At 34.7% G+C, this 18,197-nt stretch overlaps 1 protein-coding gene across 1 annotated transcript; it reads right to left on the reverse strand.

The window, feature by feature from the left end:
• Window positions 1-4,985: 4,985 nt before the first annotated feature.
• Yellow-b (L-dopachrome tautomerase yellow-b) lies at window positions 4,986-15,500 on the reverse strand. The gene is made up of 5 exons (XM_076909590.1): window positions 15,208-15,500; window positions 13,360-13,772; window positions 12,779-12,956; window positions 10,220-10,431; window positions 4,986-5,559 (listed from the first exon to the last, which is right to left on the reverse strand). The coding sequence occupies exons 1-5, from the start codon at window positions 15,479-15,481 to the stop codon at window positions 5,263-5,265; spliced, it is 1,374 nt and encodes a 457-aa protein (XP_076765705.1). The 5' UTR covers window positions 15,482-15,500; the 3' UTR covers window positions 4,986-5,262.
• Between the last annotated feature and the right edge of the window lie 2,697 nt (window positions 15,501-18,197).

The following is an 18,197-nucleotide window of genomic DNA, read 5'->3' on the forward strand; positions in this document are numbered from 1 at the left end:
TTTAAAATGGCTAAAAGTAGTTCATTCCGTTCCTCCCAAGATCTTTTTCGCTCTACATTATTATAACTGATTTATTTCTCATCCCTCATCACCACTTATAGTTAAAAAATGGTGTCTCCTCGTTGCGTTTATAAAATGCTGGTGGATGATGGATTCTGATATTTTTAACATTTCTGCTAATTCACGTGGCGTATAGCGTGAGTCATTTTGGATCAGTGTTTTAATCTGATCTTCATCTGGTGATGGAGGGCCTACCCGGGCGTGCTTAAATTTCAAGGTTGAAATAATTAACGTATCGTAACCCAAATTTTATCCAGTTATGTCCAAAGTACCGTCTATTAGAATATGTACGGGTGTCATTTATTTTCAATGATCCTAATATGTTCAGGCCTGTCCTTATGCCACCAACCGAAAATCGGCATGGTTATGGCGCAAGTGATCTTAAAACTTGGCTTTACTCCAGAGGCGAAGAGGGTGCACTCATGTTCGCATGATAAAGTTCGTACCCCGAGGATACCCTCAACGTCATGGCCCATTCGTATGTTTAGGCAAAGCCTCGGAGAGAGGCGACCACTCGTGCACCCTGTTACCCGATATTTCTTACACCACATACAATACATACAATACAAACAATTAGAGATGTTATCAAAGATATGTATGAGTCTGCAAAGGAACAGCAATATATATAAGAGAATGCAAACAAGATGTAATGTGAGACAAAGTATGCAATTAAAAAGACAAATATTATTAAAAGAATGTGTATAAAAAAGAAAAAAGGAACGTTTTTCCATGGGCAAATATTGCTCCTTTTAAGGCAATTATCACTCCTTTCAAACGCCATCTACATTAGTTGTAAAGAGCGCAAAAGCTTTGCAAAATGCATTAATAAATAATTAAACCTAAACCTAAACCCTAAAATCAGCACGAACTTTCCGGACGACCTAATATTGTGTGAATACCGAGTATATAGGAACATGGCCAATTGGTGTTGGTGAAGAGATCGTGATCGGTCCTAATTTTGCCAAGCGACCGATAACTAGAAGCTGTCAGATCGATATTTCTATGTATATTAATAATTGGTTAAAGCTTTGTGGAGTAAATAGCAGTGATTTCTTTTAAATAATCGAGGAACATCAGATTCCTAACAATATTTTTCTGATACGGGACCAAGCCTGCCTAATAATTACAGTTTGCAGCATTTCTGGATAGATGTGCACGTCAGTCGTATCAACGATTTCGCTTGAAACGTAATCTGGTGTTTGAATACTTTATCAAAATGAAGCTTTGGAAAAGTGATGTTCGTACTGGATTACAAGATAAGAAAGTATTATTCAATCGTTAATTTATTGGTGTGTTGATTTATCGCAGAAATTCTACATGTTGACGTTTGTTTATAAACATTCGTTCAAGAATGGTATGTCAGAAATCACGCATGAACATACATTATGAAACGACGATTTGTTGGGAGCTGTTATTTATTGTCCATTTACTCAGCGGCGAATATCAAAGGATCACCATACCTACACGATATCGAAGAAAAGTATTGATATCGTGTTGGCTCCGTGTAATTGGCGGTAGTCAGGATGCTTGAAAAATAATATTTTCTAATTATTTGCTAACTCTATGGTTCTATTAAATGTAATAATATAGTATATTACAGAATAAGTTCAATATTCGTTAGGTTGCTTCTTTATATGCTAAAAATGCGTGCGACAACAGAGTGTTTTTATCTAGTAGGAGACTTTTATCTAGTAGGGAAGTGTCCAGTTGTAATGTCGGGGCGTTTTGTAATTCTGTTCGTTTATGCTCTGCCAGGGAGTTAAAGTTAAAGCATAAAGTTGCGTCCGTTGCATTATCTAGTAAGCTTTTTGGATCTATCCCGTTTGGTGACTAGAAATTTACGATGCGTCATTATTATTAAGTAGGAAACACCGAGAGCTTAAAACGTTAATTAAAATTTCAGCGTAGTCCTCGTTGTAAATCCTACAACAAGCGAAAGAAAAAGTCTAAATCCTCAAAAATAGGAAGTATTAAATGGATGATTCCATGTACGTGTTGGATTCAATCGATGCAGGTGTATTGAAATCCTCGTGCTACACCATTAACCATCCTTCACGAAGGCAAGTCGGCTACTATCTATTTTGTACAAATGCCTCCAATATCTTTCAAACGGAAGCAGCACATTCTACGAGTTACCGTTAGCCATTTTGCTCCTGAAAACGCTGCTTATATGTAATTTTTCAATTGAAATTCATCCTGTTTATTCATTCTGCCGATGCAAAAGAGGTGGGTTACTTAGAGTCATAATTTACTAAATAAATACCAGTGCAACAACTGTACACGATGACAGCACTCTCCTCCCCAACTGATGATGGAAAATACATCCGAGGCTCGAGTCGGGCTCTTATTTTTAAGTTACTATTTCTGAGCTAAGTTCAAAGCTTCTATCTTGTTACAAATGAAAAAAAGAAACGACCAGCAAGCTTATAACGGATACATCAACCTCTTCCCGATGGCGTTACATCATTTCGTCTTTCGACGAGTTGTTCGTTTGATAATATGTCTATATATAAATTATGTACGTTATACAATCTATCTATGTACACTAATTTATATATAGAAAATATGGTGATATCGTACTCCAATTAGAGACCATTACACGAAATGGCTGCCTGTAAACAAAAACGAGATCAATTGAAAGCTACTATGATATAAAAAGGTATAAAATGACGATTCAATCAGTAAAATACCATCTCGAACAGATTCTTAGTAAATAGAATTTGACGTACAAGGAGATGAAACGAGTAATTCCCACTTACTTGAGTGACACATTCGATTCTACTAGAATGCATTCGAATTCTACTATACTGGCAAGAATACTCACTTAAAAAATAACTAAAAAGACAATAATCGAGGATTCGTAGTGAAGATTGTTCAGAAGTAAATATCGCATGGCTGCATTCTGCATGCACAGAGACGCCAAGACTTCGTGATAACTCAAAGGTCAAATGTCTGCAAGTCATGCTTGGCATCGCAGCGCATGTTGTGTGCTATTATACAATTCCATACAAAAGTGTTGTAATACTGATCACACTTATTTTCCGCTGTCATCAAAACAGATTCTTTATTTTTCTGGCGAGCTCCTTATTCATTGGTTAATATACGTACGATAACATGTGTGCATGCTATTCCGCGTATTGTTGATTCCCATTTTTGTACGTAAAGATCCGCACGCTGCTTGAGGATGCATTTACTCATCATGACATCTCCTCTCCAACAACAGCTCTGTCTTATGGAAAAGCACGTGATTTCACTCTATCGTGAATAGACGTAAAATTGAACATAATTATTTTGTCTACATGGATCAGTGGCGTGCAGTTGATGGAAGCTGTGTTCCTTGTATTTTCTAAAATATAAATAGTAAATACATATTGCGCGATTATTCTTGTCATTTTTAATATTTATTTTATTATTTTTATTATTTTTATGGAAAAAATGATAGCTTTCCTATCAGCAAATACCATCGTACGTCAACTGATATGGATAAGTTTTTTATTTGTGGATCAACACTCTTTTTATTCAAATTCAATCTTACATACGTAGTACACTTATACTAATCGACTAACCAGAACTGATTTAATGTCTATACCAATTTAATAAAATTAGATAAGTCTTCAAAATCACTTATATATTAAACACAATATATAAATATGTGATTTTTTAATATATATAAAATTCAATAGTAATTATATAAAGCCACTCATGAAAATAGATAGAGAAAAAGACGTACATTGCACTTTCTTACGGGAAAAGTAAATTAGCACACAGTACAACGACAATGTTTTATTACCGGATTAAACTCTGAAGTAAATAACTCTAGCACTTTTCTGTTATATCTACAGTTTACAAATTGCACATTCGTGGGCTCGGCATAAAAAGGAACACGCATTAGATCGCACATGACAAATCACATAGAGCGTTATTTAATCTTCACTAAACAATGTTTCTAAAATCAAATAGTGTAATTTACACTTAGTAGGCATACGAGAGCTGCATCCGTGTAGGTACTTGATTTAAAGTGCTTTTCGAATGCATCCAATAATTTGTGAAAACATACTAACGTAATTAAATGACAGGGTGTAAAAAAATATTTTATTACAACCACTGCAGCAATATTCTACGACTTTGAATCAATGGCAATTTAAAAAAAAAGAAAGAAAATTGTCACAAAATTGACCTTAACCAGGACATTGAAAAGATACTATGGATTGCAATTGAATCGTTTTGCGTAAAACTGAAACATGACATAATTATTCTACAGCTTGGAAAATAGATAGAAGGAAAATGATCAAATTAATAAATTTGTACACTTCAGTCAAAGTTAATATTGCATTAATTTCAAAAAGTATAGAAGACCGCTATGGTGGTCATGATGATTTCCTTACACCTCATGCGTTATTGTATGAAAAATCTTATCAACAACATTATAATGTATATATACTATATAATAAATCAAATTTTCAATCAATACTTTTTCTACATTCTCGTATACACAGTTCAACTGTAGTTTAATAAATATGAATTTTACGAATGATCTCAAGTAATAATGTAAAGCTCAGCCAAGCATCTCATTAAATTTTTTTATACCTTTTCAAGCGAACAATATATATGTCATAAATAATAAGGAATCTACGTGTATCAGAACTAATTAAACCTATTATATACAATATAATTTTACGTTCTAATTACAGAATAATGTCGTTCGACTATAGATGAAGTCGATTAAAATAGAACTCTCTCTCTTTCTCTCTCTCTCTCTCTCTCTCGCTTTCGCCGAACACATTGGGAAACGAAACAATTCAAATAACCGAATAGTACGTACAGTAAGTTCGATGTTTAGCAAAAAGTAGACGAATAAAGTTCTACTGCGTGCAGATAATTATACGGAAGTGTGTGAGATTTCAAAATAAAGAAAAATTGGGGAATTACAAAAATATAGTCTTTTCTTGAAAAAATTTCTATACAATTATTTTTACAATTTAACATTGAGATACATTATAATACATAGCGGAAACTTGGTCATAGAGCATAGAAATTGATTGTATTTGGTCAAATTACTTGATATGTTTCATTTGCTTAAAATCTAATCCGTTACCTAAGCATCTTGCTTTAGTTCATACTTCAGGAGGAGCATTAATATCTTGTAGAATCTATTCTCGGTATACCAAGAGATGCTCAAGAAACTTTCAAATGCAAAAGTGTTCAGACAAACATTCTCGCAAAAAGTGCTAGAACAGCTGTCAAGACTAATATCAATTTAGAATTATTGACATGACTGGAATTTTTAGACATTTCTGGAGGCGTGGTGTTCGTTTCAGTTGAAAAAGTAGATGGACTGTTAGCACTTGAAGATGGATTCATCGAACAGACATTGTCCTTTATAGCTTCTTGGGCAGAACCCGTTAGAATTCTGAAATTGTAATCTTCAGGGTCTAAATGGAAGTACATGAAAGTAGACAAACGGTCTGACAGTACCCAAATATTGCCATTTCGATCAATCTGAAAACAAAAAAAGAATAGAAATTAAAACACGATGTAACAGGATTCTTTGAAGTAGGTATCTCTATACTATATGCTAAAAACTATTTCTACTCAAACCCGTGATAAATAGTGGTAGTCACGACACTGATCACATTTTTATGCAGAGACAGTAAATGGAATGTTTACAATCAGTAACGACGTTACAAATAAAAATTATAATAGCAAACGTTACAATATTTCATAATGGTTAAACAGTAAGATATCTCTATATATATTGTATCTAGGAAATTAAGAATTTTACTACAAAATGTAATTAATCAAAATGTACGATTATACGTTTTCACGTGTACCAAAATTGCACTATTATTTTCATTAAAAATTAACTTAAAATTCGATATCATTATTGGGAAATGTCTACATTTGTTCGTGTAAAACTATTCTATCAACTTAGATATATTTGGATTACTGTTTCAGCTTATTACAGACCAAGCATTCAAATAATATCATTTTTTTCAAATAGGTAAAGTTATATTTATTCTTTGTAAAAATAGTAGGAAAGTATAGAGAAGTTATAAAAATGACGAATGAACTTCCGAAAAGCTCCCACACCCAATAACCTTGATCTTGTTCATCATCGAGCTCATCCTCGTACATTGTAATATTCAAAAGATTTAAAGTAATTATTAAACACCTATTAACATAGAAAGATTACAAATCGTAACGTAATTATTTTATAAATTTGGATAATTCCGTCGAAACAAAAAGAAAAAAATGGAAATGATTTTAATCTAATCAAAATCAAGAGAAATGAAAGTGGATTGCATTTAAGTTAGGTCCTAGTTTTTTGAAATCTCTCTCTTATTCTATATATTGCCTCTATAACTAATATAGAAATAATTTATGCAAGAAAGATCAGATTTCTGGATAAATTACGGTACATTTTCAATTTTTTTTCCATGAATAACTTTTTAATTAGCAATTAAAGGCGATTTAACCCTTTTGAAGATTACTCGGAACGCTAGCTTTGATAGCAAATACCAAGATCGAGATCATCTAGAGTAATACTTTTTCAACAATTTATTCATACCTTCAAGCGATAGCATTTGATTAATAAAATCTAGTGTTATAGAGTAGAACTATGCAAAGTAGTTTGTGTGAAAATGAAAAATTTTTGCATTTACTAACAATTGTATTTCTGCACAATCTGATGCAGATATTTCTCACTTGATTACACGACCTGTTATACTCGATATATGTACTCCAATATTATCCTTTTCAATCTACGAACTGTATAAATCATTCATTTTACTAACGCGACATCGGTGAACGCAACTTATATCTATGATACATCATCAAAGTACACAAATTTAATCATTATACATAGGTGACTCGAAGTACTTATATTTTTCAGTTACCAAAAGTATCTGTGGTTAATATTTCACATGTATCATTAAAAATTTCTATGAATATTACAAAATTTATTAAAATCAAAGTTAGACAATTTGATTATAAATGTTTCTGCATTGCTGACATGAATTTCTGAAACCTTATCTATTCAGATAGATGATAGATTTAATCTTGGACGTCAGCCACACATATCCAGGAAGTACCACGGACGATGCAAGAATGCAAATATGACCAGTGCAGTACATGTTTAGAATCACAGGCGCTACTTCTACATCTATTAATGGAAAGTTGGATAAAGGCAATGTTATTAGGAACATAGAAAAAACAGCTTATATATTATCTTGCTACGGTACAAAAACTGTATTATAATACTAGACACACTTTACGCAAACCTATTACACAAACCAAAGGTAAACGAAAGTTCCCAGGATTTAAAAGGTAATAATTTATCGTAATACTATAGATATTTAGGTCTTTGAACAATGACAAAACAACATTAAGGAAAAAATAATGAAAAAAAGCTGCAATTGAAATGCTGCGTTGACGCAATATTGGTCATTAACGGGGTTAAATCCGTTATTTATCGTTATTATAATAATCTTTTAGATAAATAACCTTATTTTTAATACATCATTATTATAATTATATTATACAGATGTATTACTGACGTTATGGTTATATCTTTCGAACAGGCTTCGTAAGATAGTACAAAATATAGTATTGAAATATTAAAAAGATACCGTATCTTTATTCCTCTAGTTAATTTCTTCACGAAATAATGATACATGCAAACGTCTTCTTTAAAACTGTGCCTATATACGTGGCTGTTTATTTAGTTCGCACGATTATAATTCTCTGGTCGTTTATGCAATTCAAATCTCCATTTGGCCCTCTTGCCTGGCCCAATCTAGAACGATTGTCCTTGATAAAATCGAGACCTACCCTATCATAAGTCCGAACACACATTACGTTCAGTCTAAAACCTGGATTAAACAATATGCCAGAGCCTGAAACCTATTACTTTCGCTTACACTTAATTTAAGTGCCGATTAATTGCTAAGTGAAACGGGGCGAAGCGGAATCGACCAATTGTGAAATTCTGTTGCTTATTTATTTAATTACTTTAATTTATTATATCACCCTACCGATTTTTAGTCTAAATTAAAACAAAACCCAGTAATTTATTAATTATTATTTAAATTTCATTTGCGACATGTAAATATTAATGCGTTACGTTCATAGGAAACTTTCCAAAACTGAAGCGCAATGATGAAAAACACGCTTCAGGTATTCTACGTAAATTTATTCTACTCCTCAACAATGACTTAAAAAAGGTTCGATCTAACGCTTCGTGTAGTGACAAGAGAAACAACAGACGCAGTTTGTACCATTTTCAAGGATGAAATGATATGTTCGCATGTACAGCAAGCGTGATTATAATTTCAACTGTCGATATCTAGTACATTCTGGAAAAATTAGATGTAAATTTTATAACGACTGCGTAGTTCACTATATTTAAGTATAGTAGTATAACTTATTAAAATAAACCTGCGGCATAACAAACATCCAGAAGTAAATATATTCTATCCCAAATTCGGACTCAATTACAGGTATATTTCTCCTGTTAAATTTTGCTCAATATCACAAAATTGTCAGGACCAGGGAGGAAATGAGCAGAATAGTAGGAAGTACAGTGGTACCGCTTTAATTTAATCAAAAACTGCTCGATTACATAACCCATCCTCACTCTTCTCCTACCAGCCACCGTTTTGAGCTTAAGGAAAACTTATCAAGTATCACGAGTGTCACTGTGCTCGAGTCAATTACTGCAAAAAATGGTCATCTACAAGTAAACCAAGCCGAGAAATCAAGTAAGAGAAATATATAACAGTTCTACATCGATACAATTTTTAGAATGATCATTTATCAGATAAGATGTTAATGCAACGACACGATGTATTACACGTGTAGTACCAATAATCCTCGCATGGTGCGTACAAGTCGTATTACTTGTTTCGTTATCTACTGCTGTATCAAACGTCATACATTTTCTACTATAACCTAACTCGTGACAAGGGCAATTCTGATTGTCCCTCAATGTACATGAGAGGCTTTCAAATGTGCGCACGTTTATTTTTCTTCTTCCCTTTCAGCTGAGAAAAAAAAGAAAGATATACGTTCGCGCGACAAAAAGTCACTCTTGTGCATCAGCAGTGATTCTCAAGTCACGCTCGAAGTACTGAACTTTCTCGTTTTCTCAGCGGTGACTTGAGCAGAGGTTAAGAAACGCTTTGAATACAGAGATGTCTCTGCTCTCCAATAGTGATTTGATTGGAAATTAGCCATTGTTCGTACAAATCTAAATATTCAAATCAGTTCACTTATAGCATAGGTTCCAAATGCAATGTTCTAACGTAGAACGGCCAGCCATGCATCCTCTTCTAAGTTGTAAAGAATTTATACATCTTACGTAAGGTGACCAGACTTTCGGCGGGACTGACCCGATTTTGAACAATCGCGGCATTTCAAAACGGTACCGAGTTTTAAAAAGATCAAGTTTATGTCAATTACGCGCCATAAACTTTTTGTCGAGGAGGTTACTCACTAATGGTATTAAGTAAGTTCATCCTGAACCAATTTAAAAATTTTATTTCTGATTATCCCTATGCAGGAGAATAAATCATTTTCGTTAAACGAATCTAACAATTATGTTTGTTAATTTTACATATATTGAAATTTAAAAAAAATATAATACAGTAGAATATGTTCTTTGATAATAAAATGTTGTTGCTGTGAAACAACTTTTTTATTTAATCTTACGTATATTCCTTCTAATATTTTCATTCATCTAGAAATTTTAACACAAACCTTAAACCGAGTAGTTGATTTAATTACTGAAAGATCTTATTTTCTAACAGTCGCGACACACACCTGCTGAAAATAGTGCCCAAGAAATTGTTATTCTAGCATGAAATATTTAATATTTTCTGTTTCCATTGGAGGCATCAGTCAATCGGTGTTTTTTAATTTTTTAAATAACACTGATATAGTATTTTATACTATATTAGTTATATGCTTTACCATTGCTAGAAACCATTTTTGAAACACAAATTTTTATACAATTGCGTTCGTATCGTATCGTTTAGCTATCACTAAAATTATGTACTAAAATTATGACCACTATCCTGTCGTTATTCCATTATATTGTATACAGTCTTAGTTTTGTCTTGCTTGGACAGTTCTAAAGATAAAAATAAACAAATTCTTTTACCTTTAAGTCGTTAGGAAAAACCATCGTAACGTTATCCATATAAATAATTCCTTGCTGTTGAATGGTAAACGTATCTTGAGGCTTCCAACATGCAATGGCGTTCAAATTAGTTAATGCGTAGAAAAGAACTCCAGTTTTCGGATCGAAAAAGCTCACGCTGCTTTGGCCATTATGTCCACGAGATCCAAGAGCTTGAAACTTATTGAAATTCTCTGAAACCCATATAGATCACTATATAATTGAAAATACTCCACATATCGGCACCAAATATCAGTGTTGTGAAAATCAATCCCAACGATGCCAGACGCTTTGCAAGAGTTATCTCTGACTTAATCAACTTCCCGTTACGAGTCGTTACGTTAAAAATATTATACTGACATTTTTTTTTTGGCTGAAAAACAAAAAAGATATTCAATTTCACTTTTCGCCAAGAAAAATAATACCTTTAAACATCAAAAACTGCACCATTCATATTTCTTTATGAGAACTCATTAATTTGATTATTTGTCTCATAAAAAGTAGCACAGAGCAGTGTTTTATACCGAGGGAATTTAATATAATGTTTAATACCTTATCATTTCGATATATCATATTCTCTAACTATATTTCTCTAATTATACACGGTGTTAGTACCGAGTAAAAAGGCCTTAATAAACATAGATCGAAAGGTGAACCGTTTGTAAGATAAAAACATTTTTGTTTGCTAGCATCACGATTGATTTACTACTGGCCTTTTGATATTTAAAGAAAGTTTCCCGCGTGCCCACCTTCCATTTCTATACGGGCTTGGCATCCTTTTCTTGCAGAGTCGCGAATTCTTTCGAAAATTTCGATGGCATGTTCTGGATGGGCCTGTTCGATAAAGACCTTGGTGAAACTTTTTAAACAGCGTGCTAAAGGGAACTCGTCGATTAGGAAACGTTTCCATGTAAACACATCGCGCAGCTAAAAACACTACCACCGTACATAAAATGCGTATCTGCCGTTTCTTCATCAGAATAATACGCTGACATTTTCGGTACAGTACTTCGTAGCTGTGCAATACTAATAAGATCTGCAATCACCGATGCACAACTGACTGATGCCGGATGAAATCCACTGCCGACATTTGAATGAGGACACGCGGTTTATACACACTGAAGTAAATATCGCATGCGATGGAAGCAAGCAAGTTAATCATAATGCAGGCAAACAAAAGAGTTCACGTCTCAAAAACGATTGACCTTTCGGCGGCCAATGTTTGCTAAGATTCTTTTACTCGGTGCAGTGTGCTCTATATACCATATAAATATTAAATGGTCTTTTTCTAACACCTGATATATTATAGTCCTTCATAGTATTTTTCCTTTTATGAGCTTTTTAATATTTTCATTTCTTTTTTTTTTTTTTCTCGATTAAGTACACTTCAACAATTTGAAATTACGACACATCGAGAATCTGTTATTCGTTGCAAAAGGATGATATAATCTTTTTGTTTTTGTTAGAAAATCTAAACTAATCTAATATGCACGTAAATTAATTTCCACGATAAAATTCTAAATGTACTGATATTGATAAGAAACGATAAAATATACTGTTCTCCGTAGGAATCTAAAACAATGTTTTTAATAAAAATAATGAATAGGCGAAAATTACTTTTCCTAACGCGCATGAATATATACATTGTCTTCTCGAATCATTCTAAATAATAACCAATTGTATGTATAAAAACATATTCTTACATATATTTTTATCGCACTACATTATGCCGATTATTGAAGCAATCAGAATGACCTCTGACATCGTAATCAACACGAACAAAAAAATGATATTGAATTGTTTCCCAAACGTCCAACTACAGTAAACGTGTATTATACCTTTTATTGTTCATCATAATTTTTTAATGATTTAGCAACACATTTAAAATTAGTATCAAACATTATTCAAGTCCACAGTTTGTACGTTACTTATTAAGATTATAGTACATATGTAGAGATATCACGTAATAATATTTGCTTTGGTATTTGCAACTATAAAGCCAGATAATAGATCATCGAGCACTAAAAAATGAAATCATAGCATAATCATAGCCTTTGTCTATAAAATTAAAAGTGATTACAATCTTTATATAATTAAATATGTTTTTTCTTGGATTTCTTTTCACATATTTGCGACATCCTAGTAAACAATGTATAATAATTTCCTAAGTGAACATTATGTCAACAAACTAATTCCAACTTTTCATTCGTAATTCAACATTATGTGGCCAAAATGTTATATATGTTATATATATAAATAAATAGAGAGGGTTAATATATTAATTGATCCCAAGTTATGAACAATCTACGCGAAGAAATAAGAAGAAAGGAATCCGTCAGTCTTTGTGATAGTTAATGAGATGAAGTTACAAATCTTCACGTTGTTTATTGAATCGCAAGGAAGTCGATAGACAGGATTTGACGGAAATGATATGGATCAATATTGACATGAGTTGATTAATATTAATGGATTCTTTTCAATTAACATTAACATCAAATTATTACAGCGTTATCATACAAGAAATAGGAAAATATTATTTACCTGAAGAAGTGGCGTGTTCAGGATCTCTCAGTAATTTGGTACTAACTGAAAACTCCATGCTGCTAGAAAGTGGATGGAAATACATTACACTATACCCGTCGCTCGATGGTGCAAGGCCCATACCAAACAGGCCATCGGTCCATTGGAACGATATCCCTGAGACGTTGAAGTTTCCACCCTTGGGAAAATTAAATTTTTATATAGGGGAAATAAAAAAAAAAGACTGAAAACGACGTTCACACAATTCCCTCGGTGCACACAAATTTTCCAGTTTCTTGGCAAACAAAATTTTTCGGATTTTTGCACTTTCTTTGTGAAATACAAATAAAGAAAACATTGACAATAAAAGTCATCCAATCGAATTGACCTTTAATAATAATGAACTGTTGACGTGTTGTTGAAGTTCTAATTTAACAGCTGATAATTAATTATTTTATATTTTAAGTTAATTAATGTAAAGTTTGGTTAAGAACAAATTACCACATTTGTTTCCATAAAATTACAATTAAAGGAAATAATACGTGTGCGTGCGTGTATCGTTAAGAAAAGCGATATTGTTTTAGAGTAATAAAGATACGAACTTGAGGATCAGGATAAAAGAAGTGATGTTTAATGAGCCACGATTTATCCAACTTCCACGAATAGACTACGAGTCCTGGACCAGCCAAATCGCCGAGATAGGCATAAGTATCTTCGCAGGAATAGTCTTCAACGGCAATATTTGCGAATAGGGAATCTGGCGTTTTTTGATCTTTAGGAATAACAAATTTTCGCAGCAACTGATCGTTTTGTAAATCGTAGACCAACAACGCTGGTGGTGCTTGTTGTTCCGGATTATCCAATATGTCAGTAGATCCAGTATCAAGAACCCAAAGTCTTTCACAAGAATCTGCCCGAATTCGAAATGTCGAAATGATCTCCGGTACGCTCTCAGCTCTATACTGATGTGCCTCCCAAGAAGGAAATGGAATCAGAGTAGGAGACTCTCGTGTATCTAGAACAATTGCAAATAACAATGACTGTTATTTCTTACTGATACGCCTCTTAGTGAACGATAAGAATGATGTACTCGTGAAAACTGTGAGTAAAAAGTGAAAACTGACAGTATGTAGCAGTATGTACTAACAGTTGCTCGGCCTCCCTAGAATTGCCAGCTTCGTGCAAACTGAATTGAAATCGGAGCAACGCTTCTTCTCCATCCATCCGGAAAGGAAAGAAGAATGGGGTTGGTAAGTCTCTTCAGGACGCTACCGAGATAATCGATAAGATGGAAGTACAAACTTAGAAAACTTTAGAAGAATTTAGCTATGCTAAGCGCATGATTTATTTATCCACAATTTAGTGGAAGGGTTGAAGAATGACTTCTCCAGTCTCCATGAGTAATTGAAATCTTCACTATCATCACCCACTGGGTTTCTAATCATCACTTAAATCAATAACCCTTCAACCGAACTCATCACGGAAGTTATAGAATGCCATGACTTAGACATCAAGGATCCTTCCCAAGATGAACGGTATTGGTTATCAAATAAGATTATGTAGTTGTATGAAGAAGTCCGACATCTAAGTTCGATGCTAACTCTCGAAATCTTACCATTATTGATTAACTTTTAATAAAGATAATAATTTCATTATCCTTCAGTAGGAACGCGTATACAAATTTGTCACAGACACATTCTGTCTGCAATTCGGAACACATATCAGCATTTCTTGTTAATATTTTGCTGGACCGTAAGTTTTACAAAAAGGACAGGTCCAATCTTGATGAAAACAGAGGCGATTGATTCTCTTGAAGAAGGGTGAAATACCTACTGAATCTCCCTTAATAGCGTATCGACCTATACGTAAACCGTATGAAATGGAGAAACCCTTTTAGCACAAATTCCCGTCTCGCCAAGCGTCCGCTATAAGATGGCCTCAAACTGACCGAGTGCCAGTTCAATTTCTGATAGACACAATCGATAATCGACGATGGAACTAGATGCATCAAGTCTCTCTTAACACGTTCACGACGGGGCGAAAATCTACGTTTTTTTGAGCGCACATTTCTTGCATCAAGCACTTATTTTTTTTAACGACTAATTTTCTGAAAACGCGTGACCCTCGAGTGGGTCACGCCGCCCCACGGAACAGTCAAGTGTGACCCACCGTTGGGTCACGCCGCCTCACGGAACAGTCAAGTATGACCCACCGGTGGGTCACCCCGGCGTGAACGTGTTAAACTTGACCATTTCCGTGACGAAGTCATGTTGACCGTGTCCTTTGGCAACAACTTTGTGTAATACGACCAGTTTTCTCAACGTAACTTTAATACACACCGTGATAACAACAGATCGAGAATTCGCTCATTGCATGTATACTTGAGCCGAATTCCCCTTAAACTTGAAAATATTATCAGTCCATTGGTTATTGATATCAAAGTAACTTACCGTTAATATAAAAGTAATTCAAACTAGCAACAACGCCGCGCCTCCATCTTGGAACGGTAATAAAGATCCTGGTACTTGTGACCTCGAGACCAAGAGGAATATTATCCTCCTGTTTGTATCCTGGGAAGAGAAGCATCGTGTCGTTGTTCGGCCATTCGTATTCAAGCTGTTTCCACTGGAAGGCCACTCGAAGACTGTCGCCGGAAATAACGATTTTCCAAATACAACATTGAAGTAGAATACCGAGGTGAAGAAGAATCGATCCGGTTTGCATTTTGGTTTTCTGTTACTTTCTGGAATTATTATCAACATCTCTTTATCAACATCTCTGTAACACTACAAATTAAGCACGTACACGTGATATTATCAATCGCAGATAACACACTACTTTTTTTTTTTCTTTTCGATAAAAATGCAATACAGACAATATATTAAAGTGATGTTACTTTCATATAAATAATGCAACTTTTATGCGACAACATAAATAATACTATTAACATTAATCTATTACACATAAATCAATAAATATGATGTTTAAAGAGTAATAGCTAAGGTATAGGCATTATATGTAGCCAAATGCAATTCAGAGTAAAGATCTTTTGTTTCGACAAATCATTTTTATTCAAATTTTTCCGTTCAAAACAGCAATCTGTAACCATTTTTTTACGTTTACGAAGTTTCACAGGAAAAACAAATATCTTTATACGGTCAACTTCCTCATTCATTAATATTAGGTTACGTACAAACCAATTTATTAGACAGAACAAGATCACATCACCTCACTTTTACGGACGCGATACCGCAACGAAGAGAAAGTAAACACGATACTGCAGAATTGATAGGGTATTTAATCGACGTGTATCTGATATGTAGCAGGGAGTAACGAAAAGAACGCGAAAAAAAAACAGTGTAACATTTCCGCAATATCGCATTCATAAAGACGCGATTTTCTCGCACGAATAGTATCGTGTTTCTCTGATTCTTTCCATACAGCTTTTTTCCGTCGTTGTTTCAGCCTTGTTCAAAATATACAAAATGAAACATCTATCGAAAAATTCCATTTTTCACAATACTACTAAAAAGTTTACAATTATGTGTTGCTTCTCCATTATTTTCTTTCTTCTTATTTATTTTCTAAAAGTTTTCATTATCGCAAACATGCGTGAGCTTGCAAGCTTGCAAGCCAATCAGTGCACCAGCGAACAACTTCCAAGTTGATCGTGGTGTTCAAGGTTGTTCATCAGCATCTGCTTTAGGTTCTTGAAAAGTCATCGAAAGCCCACCTAACGCATGTACCTGAGGCTGTTAAGAGACCAGGTGAGTCCGCGCAAATAAAAGTGGTCGCTTCCCATAGAAGAATGCCTCCTCGTTCTTAAAAAGTAGGTGACGACTTCGTCTAGTATAAAGGAGAGGAGTATGGTCTCCATCAAACGAAAATTGTCCCACTGCTGATTGTATGGATATGAAGGTTCTGAGGCATTTATAGAGAAAGTAAACTTTCTCTCTGGTGTATACGATCTAAGATTACCAACCATACAGAAAAGTGATAAAAGAAGTCCCCTTCTGTCTTGCCCCTCGACACAGTCAAGAACAAGAGGGGATTGTCAGAAGAAAACCACGCGAAAGAACCGCTCAGGTCCTCCTAAAAACAATGTAGCTCAGAAAAAGACGGCTTAGAAAGGTAGCTTATACGCTATCTCCAAAGCAAGCGTCAAGCATATCAAATTAAATTGGGACTCGGAGGTTTGGTGCATCTATTAATTTGCCCAAATTTGACCAAACTGGTTCATTCTAAATTCAAAACGGGTCAGAGTAAACATGTACGCGTACACGTAGTGAGTTCGCCTCCTCGAGGTTCCCCGTGGATGCTCCGGCGGTTGAGATTCGTCCCCTCCGACGGAGTAACTGAAGGACTCACCCGCGGGAAAGGCGCCGCGGCACATCTGGATTTTTCCCCTTTCAGTGACATGGAAGAACTAGTTGGTAGAGGGCAAACCTATTGGCATTTGCCCGTTCGGGCGAGGAAGCAAATCCGATCACCGCCTTGGTGTAGGATAAATAATAAACCCAACCGTTACAATGCTATCGGTGTATAAAGGATACACTGCAGATATAGTTCATATGATGAATTAGTGTCCAATGACGACTCGTAAATGTTCCTTTTGCATAGACTTGGGACGATTAACCAAACATCGTTTGAGCAATAAAAGCTGCTAGTCATTCCTCTGCAAGGGAGTGCACTCTTCTTCTTAAGAAGGAGCAACTCCTCGGTCATAAATACCTGTTGATCGCAATACCAGAAGTTGTGCAACCGGAATCCTAACCACACGATGCGACAAGTGGTTAAATATTTTTTGGTACTCTATTCGAGGAGATAGACGAGATGGCTGCCGGATTCGCAGGTGCAATGGGTGGGGACCCCTCGCGGCGTTCCGGACGGCCCAGAATAGAAGGCGATGTCCGGGTGACCCGGACGTCTCTAAGAAAATGAGATGGAAAAGAGGAATAACTTGGTCTTGCCCCTATTTTGAATTAGTGACGCCTTAACATTGTGGTCACTCGGCACGGAAAGGACTGGATATGTTCGTTCGAGTTCCTAGGTAGCCATTTTGATAGGAAAATAAATATTCGATCAAGGACGTAAACGTGATTCTAGAATGGTTTTGTCATGACCGTAAATAACTGGAATGTTGGAATTGTTTGAAGTGCTATTAACAAGTGGATCCTTTCAGGCACAACAGTATGTAGTGCAGCTGCCTTAGCAACGAGAATTATGTACAGAAAAACCTGTTTTTGTGCGGTGGATAGGGACCGCATAAAAGATATCGCACTTAGAAAACACATCAATTATTTACGAAATAGATGAGAGAATACTTTCAATTAAATTAAATAATTAAATTATACCTGGAAAAATTGTAAAAACATTTAATTCTTCATTGTACATATACATGGAGAAGTTTTCATAATGAACAAAGCATCGCGAAGTCCAG

This window comes from Xylocopa sonorina, chromosome 2, assembly GCF_050948175.1.
Source record: "Xylocopa sonorina isolate GNS202 chromosome 2, iyXylSono1_principal, whole genome shotgun sequence".
Taxonomy (NCBI): Eukaryota; Metazoa; Arthropoda; class Insecta; order Hymenoptera; family Apidae; genus Xylocopa; species Xylocopa sonorina.

Coding starts and splice junctions, on each gene's coding strand:
- Yellow-b (XM_076909590.1), bottom strand. CDS start 15,481: ATGCAAACCGGATCGATTCTTCTTCACCTCGGTATTCTACTTCAATGT. Junction 12,957..13,359: donor TCTTTTATCCTGATCCTCAA/GTTCGTATCTTT, acceptor AATTTTCCCAAG/GGTGGAAACTTCAACGTCTC. Junction 10,432..12,778: donor TGAACACGCCACTTCTTCAG/GTAAATAATATT, acceptor TATGGGTTTCAG/AGAATTTCAATAAGTTTCAA.